Source organism: Alligator sinensis, unplaced genomic scaffold (assembly GCF_000455745.1).
Source record: "Alligator sinensis unplaced genomic scaffold, ASM45574v1 scaffold517_1, whole genome shotgun sequence".
NCBI lineage: Eukaryota > Metazoa > Chordata > Crocodylia > Alligatoridae > Alligator > Alligator sinensis.
In genome coordinates this window covers 244581-258597 of record NW_005842236.1, presented here as the reverse complement: position 1 = coordinate 258597, position 14017 = coordinate 244581, and the positions used below count along the sequence as shown (strand labels likewise).

The window sequence follows — 14017 nt, the reverse complement described above, 5'->3', positions numbered from 1 at the left end:
TCCCCCCTGCTTGGTGTGTGTGGTTTTTTTTGTTTTTTTTTTTTTTTTTCCTAATATCCTACCTAAACCTCCCTTACTGCAACTTGAAACCATGGCTCCTTGTTCTTTCATTTCTTACCACTGAGAACTGTCTAGCTCCATCCTCTTTGGAACCATTCTTTCAGGTAGTTGAAGGCTGCTATTAAATCCCCTCTGTCTTTTCTCTAGAGTAAATAAGCAGAGTTCTCTCAGCCTCTCCTCACTAGTTGTGTGCCCCAGCCCCTGAACCATTTTTGTTGCCCTCCACTGGACTCTCTCTAACTTGTCCACATCCTTTCTCTAGTGAGGTCCCAAAACTGGACATAGTACTCCAGATGTGGCCTCACCAGTGCAGAATAGAGTAGAATAATTACTTCTCTCTGTCTGCTTGCAGTGCTCCTACTAATGCTGCCCAGTATGCTGTTCACCTTCTTGGGTGGGTTGGTAGACTGCTGACTCATCCATTCTATTGTCCACTGTAACCCCCAGGCCACCTTCTGCAGAGCTGCTGTCTAGCCAGTTAGTTTCCAGGCTGTAGCGATGCGTGCGATTCTTTTGTCCTAACTACAGGACTTTGCACTCATCCTTGTAGAACCCATGAGCTTGGTGTCATCTGTGAATTTGCTGAGGGTGAAATCCATCCCATCTTCCAAATAGTTAGTTAGTTAGTTAATGAAGATATTGAACAAAACCAGTTCCGAGTCTGACCCTGGGGACACTCCAGTTGGCAGCCAGTATCAATTGGACATTGACCCATTGATTACTACCCATTAAGCCTGACAATCCAGCCAGCTTTCTATCCACCTTACAGTCCATTCATCCAACCCATACTTTCTCAACTTGCTTGAAAGAATGCTGTGGGAAATGCTGTTGAAAGCCTTGCTAAAGTCAAGGTATTTTATGTCCACTGCTTTTGCTGCATCCACCGAGCCAGTTACCTCATAATAGAAGGCAATCAGGTTGGTCAGGCATGTATGGGATTGCTATGTGTTGTCAAACCAGCTGCTTCAGCTGAGGGATGGCTACTTTTTAATAGGGGCTGTAATTCCCTGAATCTTCCTTCCCTTTCTTAAAAATGGGTGCTATATTTATCCTTTTTCAATTGTCTGGGACCTCCCGTGATCACCCCCAAGTTTTGAAAGATTATGGCCAGCTGCTCTGCAATGACATCGCCAACTCCCTCAGCACCCTCAAACGCCTTGCATCTGGCCCCACAGACTTGTACATGTCCAGCTTTTCTAAATAGTCTCTAACCTGTTCTTTCGCTACTGAGGGCTGCTCACCTTCTCCCCAAACTGTTTTGCCTGGTGCAGTAATCTAGGAGTTGACCTTGTCTGTGAAGACCAAGGTGAAAAAGGCACTGATTACTACAGCCTTTTCCTCATTATCTGCCACTAGGTTGCCTTCCCCATTCAGTGAGAGACCCACATTTTCCCTGACCTTCCTCTTGTTGTTAACGTACTTGTGGAAACCTTTCTTATTACCCTTTTTATGCCCCTTGCTAGCTGCAACTCCAATTGTGCTTTGGCCTTCCTGACTTCATCCCTGAATGCCTGAGCAATATTCTTATACTCTTCCCAAGTTGTTTGTCCAAGCTTCCACTTCTTATAAGCTTCCTTTTCTGTGTTTAAGTTTTAAGAAGAGTTCTCTATTAAGCCAAGCTGGTCACTTGCCACATTTGCTATTCTTCCTACACTTCAGGATGGCTTGCTCCTGTGCTCTCTCTCAGTAAGGTTACTTTAAAATGCAACCAGTTTTCCTGGAGTCCTTTTTTTCCCCCTTAGACTGGCCTCCCAGTTGTCTGAGGGAGTCAGTCTGCACATAAGCTTGTGTAGTGCTGTCTGGCTGTTTTCCATTGAAACATTGCACTGCACTGCATAGTTGACTTGTTAAAGCTGTGTATCTGTAATGGTTGCTAACACTGCTAATATGTTGGGATTTTGGAGGTGGGGGGACAGAATTCTATTGAATCCCACTCTTTCTAAAAACAAAAATCTGCTTCTGCAAGTTTTTAACATTGCTTTGGTATTGGTACAAATCTTCAGATGTTCACTGACCTTCCCCCTTATGTCTAGTGCAGTTGAATTCCATAGTACTTGTGTTGACTCTAGTGTCTAGGAGCATCGCAGAAGCAATTTGCAGGGCTAGCATAGAAAATATCTGCTTGCTGTGTCAAAGTCAAAGCCCGATGGGATTTTTTTGAGGGGTTACCCTTTTTGATGGCTTTACTGTGGTGCCTAGCCCTTATCACTGGTGTCTCACAACCCAGGCATAACTTTCTGAAATGTCAGCAACTGCTTGTGGTTTGCCCTTGCACTCTTCTGCAGGCAACATGAGCTAGAAAATGTCAAGCAGTTACAAGAAGCAGCTACTGGACAAGTAGACACCCTTAGCTTCCAACTGCAAGAAGCTAGAAAATGGGTGGAAGATTCCTGCGAACAGGTAGGGGAGCGACTGATGGGATGTTCTATGCCCCAGAAAGCAGTGCCTGCTACATTCTCGGCTAGCAGAAAGGAAATTGTATTATCAGCATGAACTGCCTCATTGCAAAACTGTCACTGGTGTGGAGGAAGTAAAAGCAGAGGGGGTGGTGTCAACAGTTTGCTGATGAAAGAGGCAACTTTGCATATTTTGTGGTGGCTTAAAAAAACGACCAAAAATAGCTTCCATACACAGTCCTCATAAATGTAAAAATGCAGAAGTTCAGTAGGAGCCTAACACTTCCTGAGAGAACAGATGCATTTCAGTTTTCATTTTCATGATCTGTAGAGACTTATGTCACCTATAAGTTTCATTTTAAAAAATTTAAAATCTATTCTGGGCTCAGGCTAAGGATCGAGATGAGGCCCTCTACTCTGCCTGTGAAGAAGCCAAATCTTTGAAATGTGAATTGGAGGAAGCCATTTCTGAGCAGAAAAATCTCCAGGCTATGAATACATCTTTAATGAGCACTTGCCAGATGCTTCAGGAAAAAATCAAGGAGCAGAAAAGTAAGTACTTGAATGACACATGTATGTCACTATTCACTTCAGTGCTAGCTAGTTTGCTGCAGTTGAGACCAGGGAGGAGTCAAGTGAGATCACAGTACAGATGGTGAACTTTTGTGTTGCTGTGCTCTGGGAGAGCCCTGTAGCCATGCCAGAATGTGCAGTTCCCCAGATAAAACTTCAGCTAAGCAGGTTCTTAGACTGGTTAGTCATTCAGACAAACCTCTAAGGAAAATTCTAGGGTACCATGGCACTGGGTTACTTGACTGCTGTCACTTCCCTCGAGTCGGTGCTGAGTATTAAACAGTAATTTAACTGAAATACTGGTCTTCATGTCTAGATAGCCCCTACCTTCATTTTGGGTGAGTTTTAAACTCCTTGTCCCGTTTCACACAGATGTTGTATTGTGGATCGCTTTCCTTCATTCTTCTTGCTGTATGGGATTGTCGTGTGCTGTCAAACCAGCTGCTCCAGCCGAGGGGTGGCTACTTTTTTAAATAAAAGCCCTCCTGAACCGACTATATAGATTTCCTTAGTATTCATTTGGCATTTACTTCATGTAAAAAGCTTTTTGGGTATCGTGTTTAAAGTGGTCGGACCTGTCAATTCCAGTTGATGTGCACTTGTAGAGAGGGCATATTTGACTACACTGGCTTCAGAGAAGTTATGCAGGCTTATACCAGTGGAGAATACAGCCCCGGGTGTTTCCCCGTGGTAGCATGTATTAAAATTTGCCATAAAGGGAACCTGAGGGAAGATTGCATTCTAAATTGCGGAGTTAGAGTATTCTGGTATCAAAGCTTCCTTCTGAAAAGATTACGCCACTGAGGCAGTGGCGTGCTCTGAAAGCAAAGTGGAGAGGTGGTGCCTCAACACTATGCACCAGGATGATGGACTATCTGAGGATGTTTCTGCAGGCATACTTGCTGCAAGCTTGGAATGGTAATGAATACCCCAAGTATGTATGCTGCTTTTTTTTTCAGGTTTCTGTTTGTTTTTTTTCTTTTTTCTTTTCTTTTCTTTTCTTTTTGTTTTTTTTTTTACCCTCCTAATTGTGGTCTTAGCTGCATGGAAGCGGCATATCTGTGGAAATATTTCCTTTCCCTTGTACTTCTGCTAGACCTTTTTGTAATACCTGAGAACAGAGTATTCTTCCTGGTAATGAAGGGATAAAGCTACAGCTGACAAATTAAGCTAGCAAAGATGTACCAATTAAAGCAGTTAAGGTGATTTGGGAAATCTTTTGAGGTGAGATGTTCACTCTGAAAAGCCAATTACCGTGTGTGTGTGTGTGTGTCCATAATGTCACTAAGAAGCAAGTGTAGAAAAGGCAGGCAGCGTTCTTTGGGTAGATGTGATATCTTTTTTTAGACCAACTGAATAGTTGGAAAAACACTCCTAGCAAGCTTTTGGGCACTATTGCCCTTCTTCAGGCTTAGGGAGTCTCTGCTGATCTGAGACTCCAGAAAAAAGGTGCCACTTTCTGTTGACTCCTGTGTGGTCAGCAGTTCTGCTGCTGCTTCAGACCAGAATCTGCCACCAGCTCCTGCTGTGCATTACCCCTGCAAACAAAGCCACTGATGGCAGCAGTGTTAGGAGTATTGTGCCAGACTCCACAGATCTGTTTGCTGAAGTAGGGGCAACTCGATGCAAGTGAGATATCCAAAATTGAATATGTACATAGACTTTGGTTTATTATTCTTAAAATAAAGTAAGTGTGTGTGTGTGTGTGTGTGTGTGTGTGTGTGCGCGCGCACACACACACACACACACACACACACACGAACCAATGATGATTTTTGAGGTCTGGATCCTGCTCTGGCTTGTGCACCCTCAGTGGAATCATTAGCAGTGCAGTGTGGTAGCTTTTTATTTCTGGAATCATACTGGTGGTGAGGCACAAACCAAAATTAATTTACTCTTCTTTATATTGCAGCTGAAGGATGACTGCTTGGTATTGTACAGTCTGGCCATGCTCTGCTCAGTCAGTGGTCTAGAAGTGTTCTTCAAAGTCAGTGGTCTTAGACTGATTGGTCTAAGTTGGTCTGGTTGGTTTACTACTATTTCCTAGTAAATAGAACTAGGAAAACCTAAACAAATTTTGAAATTGGAAGTGCATGCATGTCTCCAAAAAGGATTCCTTTATTGCATGTGCTGTTAAAATTCAACACAGCTAAAGAATACATGTCTGTTTTTATCTCTTTCTTTGCTCTTATTCTTTTTTAAAAAAATGTAAGGAATTTTACAATGTCTCCTGCATAATGGAATAAGCACTTGAAAAATCTTGCCTCAATTTTTAAAAAAGAAATGCAGATATAAATAGCAATGATGAACCTGGCTATTCCCCTGGTGGGCCAAAACAAGATTTGAAAGGATCAGAGTACAACTTAGCTTTTGGTAGCTTGCAGCCTGACATGTAAATGTCTCTTCATAGCAACTGTTAACACTCTGCGAGAGATGCTGTTTGAAAGGCAGCTCTGTGGATTGCTACATCAGGTATGAAGTCTATTTCAGCTGGTGGGAGAAGGCTGAGTCTTATGGCACAATGGACAGTGGTGAATTAGTATCCAGTTCTTCCCAGTTTCAGACAAATTGCAGTCTTGGAACTATCTTATAATGGCTGTCAACTAGGCCTGTACAAAGCAGCAAGCATTTGCTTTGGATTTTGATTTGGCCAATTTTGGAGAGACGGTGGTTTAATTCAATTTGGCTGCATAAGAGCTGAAGATTCAGTGACGCTTCAGAGAGTCGGGCCTAGACTAAAGAGGCAGCAGTCCTCACCATGCTGTACACAGCTGCCTCCAGCTGGTACATCTGTTTGTTGGGGTTGGGGGAAGGAGGGAATGGGGCTGGGACAAGCTGCCCAGCTGGGGTGGTGGGGTGCAGGATGCTGGTACAGCAGCCCTGGGAGTGGGGGCTATGCCCTGCTGCCACTTTTTCCCAGCTGGGGATGGGTGTGGGTGTGGGTGTGGCAATGCAGGCACAGCTTGCTCCAGGTGGAAGACAAGTGGTAGCAGGGCATAGCCCCTGCTTCCAGGGCTGCAGCACCTGCATCCTGTGTATCCTGTTCCTTGCCACCCGCCCAGCTAGGCAAGCAGCATCAGTGTCTGCATTCCATGCCCCGGCTGGGCAAGCAGCAGGCTATGCGCTGCTTCCACTTGCCTCCTTCTGCCCAGAGCAAGCTGCGCCTGCATCGTGCGCCCCCGCCCCACCTCTGGCTGGGCAAGCGGCAGCAGGGCATAGGCCCCACTCCCAGCACTTCTGCACCTGCACCCCACACCCTCCCACCCTGGCTGTGAGAGGCAGTAGGGCATAGCCCCTGCTCTGTGGTGGCAGCACCCACGCCCGCACACCCCCCCCGACCCCTCTGCTCTAGCTGGGCAAGTGGTGGGCTCTACCTTGCCACCATGCGCCCAGGTGGGGCAGGGGAACACAGGATATGAGCATGGCAGCACTGGGAGTGGGGGCTATGCCGTGCTGCTGCTTGCCCAGCTGGGGAAGGTGGCGGGGCACAATGCAGGCACAGCTCACTCTGAGCAGAAGGGGGCAAGCAGCAGCCGGGCATAGCCCCTGCTCCCAGCACTGCCACGCCAGAGTCCTGTGGGCCCTCTCTGCCCTGGCTGGGCAGCTTGTCGGCCCCAATCCCTCCCATGCTGTGGGGGCATTGATTTGCCTCCTTCCCTCCACCCACCACAACAGACTTACCAGCTGGAGGCAGCTATGTCCAGTCTGGTGAGGACTTCTGCCAGCTTAGTCTATGGTCAAATCTTTTCCAAATTGATTTGGAGGCTTCTGATTCAATTCTGACCTTTTTTAATGCATCTCCTGATTCAATTCTGTTCCAGAGATTCGGCCACCGAATTGGGCCAATCTCCTCTGAATCAAATCGGCTACCAAAGCTTCACACAATCCTACCATTAACCTCTTCCCCCCTCCCCACCCTCTCCTGCTGATACTATATGTATTGGCTGAAGTGAACTGTATATGCAGATAAACTTGTATGTCACTGATATCCCTCCAAGCCCCTTAAGCTTGAGCTTCACTGTCTGTCCGATTCAGCACTGAGCATGTTGGCAGCACTTGTGGTAAACAACCAGGCTGGTCATGTGTCTTTTAACAGGGAGCTTTATCTCCCTCGTTTTTATAAAACTGCACTAAAACTAATCGATGCATGTCTTCGCTGTCCTGCAGACGGTTTTGAGAGCGAGATGGCCGAGCTGGGAGTGAGTACAGAAAAGAGCCGTTAGGGTGTGGGATAATAGGAAAGATGTATTGCTTCCTCTTCATAGTCACCATCCAGCTGTAGTGTGGGATAATGTGTAATATCTCTTCCTTTTGTGGCAACTCTGTTAAATGGGAATAAAGAAGGACAGTGTTTCCTGTGCCTACTACAGAAGGCAAGCATAGTTGATTTATTTAATAAAATTGGGCAGGTTTTATGGGTGATGCCACAAGTTTTTAAAATTTTTCTTTTCTAAGTCTAGAATTAAGAATTTAAAATTTACACAAATTTGAGAGGGATGGCCATTTAGTTGAACTCGGTATCTGAATGAACGCTTCAGAACAAACCTAGCAATGCTACATAATGAGGTGATGAAACACTTCAATTTTGAGAAACAGAATCCATTCCTTTGTAAATGAAAAGCTGTTGAAATTGAAACATTAGATCTTCAACAAACTGACTCTTTGGAATAGCAAGACTTAACCAGGTCTTTCAGTCTCCAATTTTTCTTTTGGCTTGGCTTACCTGTAGAGAAAATTCACAAAATAGCTGTTATTTTTAATGCCACAAGTCTTCTGACACGTGCATAAGTTTGATGTCAGAAGTAACTCCACTTAAAAAGAAGAGAGGGTACACATGAATAAAATTTTACTTCAGCGTAACAGTTTGCAGGACGAGGCCTGCAGTTTAATCAAAGGAACCAGATTAATTTGACTATCCTATAAGCCTTCCTACTTAAGTTTTAGTAAAGGTAAATGTCGGTTTGGTAGTTTGAAGCATAAGAATGTCTTCAGTGAAAAGAGAAGTTTTTAGCCACCGGCAAGTAATTTTTACAAGCTGGATCTGGGTCTACTCTTCTCTTTAAAGTCATTGTTCCAAATTTATCTTTGCGTTACACCAGAGTTTTAGAGATGAGGAGTCTGACCAGAGTGCACTGTCTACATCAAATATAAAACAAGAGACAGTAAAGCAGAAGGTAAGCATATTATAATTTTTTTTACCACTATTGTCTAGTATTAATAACTTTTTCTCTTGCATCTTGGAGGAGAGATGCGCTGACATCTACCAGAACCTGCTTCCTTAAACTAGCTTTACATCCCTTCCACCCCTCACATCCCACAGCCCCCTCATCAGCTCACACTGATGAGGATCTCTGGATCAAACAACACAAATGATAACATCCAGTACTCATTTGCCTGCTTCCACCAAAGTCATACACACCATTACCTGCTTACAATATCCCTCTGCCATCTATATTGGCCAAATAGGGTGATCTCCATGTAAAGAATGAATAGATACAGATTCCAGAAATGTACGGAGGCTTCTGGGAGGACACTGTAACCTCCCTAGGCATTCATTCCATCAGTGACCTCAGAGTAGCTCTCCTTAAACAAAAAGGAAAAACGAACAAATGGACACAAGCTCTTTTTAAAAACCACAATATTGCAAAACCAATAAATCATCCACAGACTGTGTGGTGTTTTCTTAACCATGGTTTCAACAGGGTCTGTAGATTCTTATCCCATTACCTGGGGTAGCTGTTAACCTTAGTGGTCCTCAAGTTGAGGAACATTGAGTGTTCTTTAGATCTCTCCCCTGGTAGTTTTCCCTTTCCCTCTTATTTAAAACTCTATATTTCTGCCAGTCCATTTATAGCATCTGAAGTAGGTTCTAAGGTGTCACTCTGCTCTACCTCCTGTCTAACTTCAGACTAATGTGGGGAACCACCTCTCAACTTTACGTCTTTTTTTCTTTAAAAAAAAAAAAAAAGGGGGGGGGGGCCATAGTAGCATGCATACATACATCACCTCTATCCTCAGGACATTAAAGGAATATGTTTTATTACCTATGTGTCACCTTTTTGTTTTTACATCTTGCTTCATGTTGTGCTTCTGAAAATGTTATGATCCAGGCCACTTTAGTAACCTCTGTGCAAAATTTTGCAAACTAACTTTTTTTTTTTTTTTTTAATGAATGCACCTCATTCAATGATAGAAACCTGAAAATGGGACTGTACTTAAGCAAATCAAGGTTTCCTCCAGTTACTCTTGAACAGCGTTTTTTGTTTGTTTGGGTTTTTTTTGGTGGGGGGGAGGATTCTTCAATGATGTATTCACTCAGAATTAACCTTCCTTCCCTGAAAAGCCCCCCAAAGTCAAATGTGGGTGAAGGCTACTGCTACAGAAGTTCTTTCTTTCCAATACTGACTATCCAGTTAGTCTCCAAATAAAGCCTTTTACTGCTGAACAAATTAGCATATACGCTATGGGGAAATCTAGGACCTGAGTGGAGCCTTTTTTCTTACTTGCTTTGTGGTTAGTGAAGGAGCAGTTGCAGAAGTGGCCAAACCAGGATTTAAAAAAACAACAACAAAGAAACAAAAAAAAACCCCACAACAAATAAACATTCTTCAAATGGGTGTCCTCTGTGCCATTCTAATGAGATTCCACCTCTTCAACTCTGTTCCTTCTCTTTCTTTCTCTCATTACCTCAGCTGCACATGCACGGATTCGCAACCACTTCTTCCCTGCCTTTGTCCCGAACTTGTTCTCCACCTTTACTCCTGCTTTAAAGTAGACCTAATATGGTTATTGCATATTTGTTAACTGCATACTCCATCCTCTCCCTACCCCCACATACTTCTATTCTATCTTTCCAGTTTATTTATGTGTCTGGCTCTTATTGATGGAGATGGCTCTAATTAGTGACTCTACATATTTTTACTGCCTCACATAATGGGGATCTGTTCTTTTATTGGGTCTGTGTGTATGTGCACGCACACATGGTTTTAGAAGAGACCAGGTCTAACATGCAGTGTTTTCCCTTCAATTAGCAACACTGCTGCTCCCAAAGACAAGATCAGCGCCTGGGAGTTTCCTTTGTACCTTTGTCAGGACATGAGTGCGGGTGGTACACACCTCTACTAGGTAAGGTCTACCAATTAGTTTCCCACTTGCCTTTTTTTTTCCCTGCAAATTTAAAGAATTAGTTGTCAGGTAGCCCACTGTTGAACTAAATCTAATATGGCAGGCTGCTAAGTGTGGGATGTACTATATGCACATGTACTTCTTAGTATACATCTGGCATGGCATTCCATGGGGACAGTTGCCACTGGCTTTATTTTGTGGATAACTTGTCAATTAAGCTGAGATGTTTGCTAGGTGGGATCCATCAGGCTTTTGCCACAAAGAACAGCTGTGTTCTTCATGATCTAGCTTCAGTGGTTGAATGGCAGTATGAAAGTTTTATGTTTTTAGTCTATATACTACTGATCCTAAAAATAGTTTAGCCACCTTCATTTAATCTAAATTTCAGCCTTTGCTCTTAAGACTGTCATGTTATCATACACATGTGGACTCAACTGTAGTCTTCCACCTAAGCACTAGGTTACCTTTCATGTCCCAGTATGCTACTTCGTGAAACACTTCCCAGTTGCTGCATCATTCTGCAATTTTTGTAATCTTTGATTCCCAACTGGTGGCTGAGCTGAGGGGCTGCTCTGAATCAAGCTTCTATTTCTACTCATGTGACACTCTCATATATTGCATACTGCAGCCTTGTCTCCCTCCTCCATGACAACGCTCCAAGTCTAATTGCTGTCAAATATTAAAGTCATGTTGAGTAGTTTGGCTGCCAGCTGTGCCATAAGGAAACTGAGCTGTGCCAGTCCCTTAAACTAAGATGGGCATTGATATCTTTTGAACTGTTGGTCATACTCCCCTCAAGTGGGTTCTGCTAATAATAATAATAATAATATCCTTCCACCTGTAGTCTATTATATTTCTCTGGAGTTTTCTGAATCTTCTTGCTAATAGTCTCTAACAGTAGCAAGTGAATTTAAGTAGATGTGCTTTCCAGAATATAACCAAAATGGTACAGATTTAGGATTATTTTAGTTTCTAGTAGAATAGTCCTTGCACAAACAGACTATTACCATACAGGCAGTGTCCAGAGGATGGTATATTTAGTGAAACATCTAAATATCTCCTTGCAATGCACTGGAAGAAATAAAGAGGTATATGTATAGCTGATTACCTGAATTTTGTAGTTGAATCCAAGCCTATTCTGTTTACAGTGCCCCTTTGTTTACAAGCTGTTAGAATACTTTGCTAATGTGGTATGACCTGAGATGGTAGCATGCATACCAAGTAGTAATGTCTAATGAAGTAATGATATTATCCATGTTATCTTCAATTTTTTTTTTATTTAACTTTTATTAATATGCATGATAAGAAGAACATAGGAGGGGGTTCTGCATGGTGTTTTGTTTTTTGTTTGTTTTTAAATGTGGCTTTTTGACTCTGACTTATGGTTTTGGAGGTGGGAGTGGAGGGGAAGAGAATGGGCAGGGCGGGAAGGATAACTAGACCTGAACACGTTAATTTCTTTTATTTTATGGCCAGGATGACTTGTAGCACTTGTCATAATTATGCTTTGCATTAAGCACTTTCTGTAAATCTTGTCTCTATTTGTGTTCCTCCTTTTAGTTCTCTAGAAGGGGCACTGATCAAGAAGACTACCTATTCTGCACATATGAACACTAGCAGTGTTGTGGGGTTTTTCTGTCTGTTTGCTTTTCTTTAAACAGACACCTCTCGTATCAAGTCTGAATATCTTTTTTAACAGATGCTCTGACGCTGGACACGCTACAGTTGAATCCAAGAGTACACACAAACCGTGATTCCACATGTACTGCAGCCAGACCTCTGCCTGCATTTGAACAGCAGGATCTGATAAATGGGTCCATCTTGGATATGACACCTGCATCCCTCCAGTAAGATGGTAAAACCAGTTCTTCTGGTGGGGGGGGAAAATAAAGAGGTGATGTATAGACTCCTGAAGAGTCCACAGAAGGTGCAAGTATAGCAAGGTGGTGATTATTTTCATGTCAGCTGAGGTACAGGGTAAGCGTTGTCCAACAGAAAGCCTGTAGCCAGATTCCGAACTGAAATCCTGGTCTCCTGAGCTCAAAGTGCCCTGTCCATGAGAGCAACCTTTGCTTTAAGCTATCTCAAAAAGCCTTGCAGTAACACCAGAAATGCTTTGGTTTGACATGCAACAATTCCCTTACCCCTTATGGTTCTCTAGTGTTTCTGTTTTAAGTAATGTCCACAAATAAAAGTAAGGGTTAGATGTTACTGAAGAAGTATAAGCTGACAAGCAGCTTTCTCATAGTTTTTGAGACCCAATGATTACTATCTATATGCTACATTAATGTTCCAGTTAGATTATTTCACTTTAGTGATGCTTCTGTTTTTTTGTGACTGGGGAATTGGGTACTGTCCCTGTAACAGCACAGCAGCCAATTTTTAAACCAACTGAGTTATCAAAATAAGAGTTTAGGAAGAACATCATTGAACTATATGCTTTTTAAATGGCAATATGCAAATAAAGCTTGTGCTTCCAGGTGGAAAATACATTTTGCTGGCAACCAGACTGAGGCAGATCTTCCTGTTTCTACCACCATGATGGACTTGTTGCTTACTGAAGTGAGTACTGTCTTTGCATTCATCAGTCTTGCCTCTGAATGTGAATGTGGTAGGCATTTACTGATTCTCTAAAATAGAAATTATGGGTTACAGTCTCAACTGGTTATAAATCGGCCCTTCAATGAAATGAAGTGCTGCTTGAGCTGCACTATGAAGGTCAAGGTGAAAACACTCTCCCAATTTAGGAGCATCAAGAATCATGCCCTAGCTGAGATCCTTTTGTAGATTGTATAAATTTTAATACAGTTGTTCCTTGGCAGTTGCTAAGGTTGGTGGTACTTTGACTTCAGAGCTTCTCTTTCTCTCTCAAATTGGGCAAATTTTTAAAAATTCATTTACTTTATTCTTCCTATCTACTTCTTTGGCATGAGAACCGTGTAGTAGTCAATCCTGCCCTGGCTCTTGAAAAGCAAAAGTGGATGCTACTCAGTGGGCACATCTACATGAGCATTCTACTGAGCATTAGTGCATCATGGCAAAAATGGTGCTAATGCACAGTAGAAATAGTGTACTGCATATTAAGTGTCACCAAAAAACATTTGCCTTTTTCTACTGCACAATAGCATGGGCTACTGTGCTTTTCTGTAGTACCTCACATTAGAGATACTAAAATGTAATGCACTGTAGCAAAGGTGCATTAATGAACATCTAGATGGACCCAGTATAGTATAGTTCATTTTGACATTTAGTACTCAGTGGGATCCAGTATCTCTCAGCAAACCCAGTATTTTAAGGTTGAGGACAACAGGGAAACAATAGGGGGGGGTCTCAGTCCCAAGGATCCACCAGTGATCCTGCCTCAGATGAATGCCAGATGAGGATATGAACAAACGCTTGATTCCATTTGATGACTATTGTGGCCAACAGCACTTTCTGTTCTACTCTGTATCATAGAAGTAGGGTCGGAAGGGACCTTGTAGATCTTCAAGTCTGACCCCCTGCCTGGGGAGGAGGAAAACTGGGCTCAAATGACCCCAGCCAGGTAGGCATCAAGCTTCTTCTTAAAGACCCCCAGGGTAGGATCCAGCACCACTTCCCTTGGAAGCTGGTTCCAGATGCTCTTTTTTTTTTTAACCTGATATGAATTAGAAATTTGCATTACTGAGATCAGGGTTTAGAAACAAAAGCTTTGGAGATTTGCATCTGACCTTCTTGCTGAAATGCAGTGCAACTTCTTTTAGAAGAAGTGAAATCAATCTAATTTGGGCTAACAGCAATAGAACAGTCTTTTTCTGAGATGAATGTGTGGTGGACTTACCTGCTTGAGAACTGTCAATTCCCTGATTTGGTGGATGGTCTCC

General features: G+C 42.9%; 1 protein-coding gene across 5 annotated transcripts in view; it reads left to right on the top strand.

Moving 5' to 3' along the window:
• LOC102374321 (lymphoid-restricted membrane protein-like) overlaps positions 1 to 14017 on the top strand; it is a 64663-nt gene that overhangs the window by 29986 nt on the left and 20660 nt on the right. For all 5 annotated transcript variants that reach the window (XM_006027342.2, XM_006027343.2, XM_006027339.2 and 2 more), the window contains 7 exons: positions 2346 to 2460; positions 2846 to 3008; positions 5440 to 5501; positions 8129 to 8203; positions 10061 to 10154; positions 11854 to 12001; positions 12635 to 12716. In XM_006027342.2, coding sequence (XP_006027404.1) covers positions 2346 to 2460; positions 2846 to 3008; positions 5440 to 5501; positions 8129 to 8203; positions 10061 to 10154; positions 11854 to 12001; positions 12635 to 12716 — 739 coding nt within the window. The remainder of the gene's footprint in view (positions 1 to 2345; positions 2461 to 2845; positions 3009 to 5439; positions 5502 to 8128; positions 8204 to 10060; positions 10155 to 11853; positions 12002 to 12634; positions 12717 to 14017) is intronic.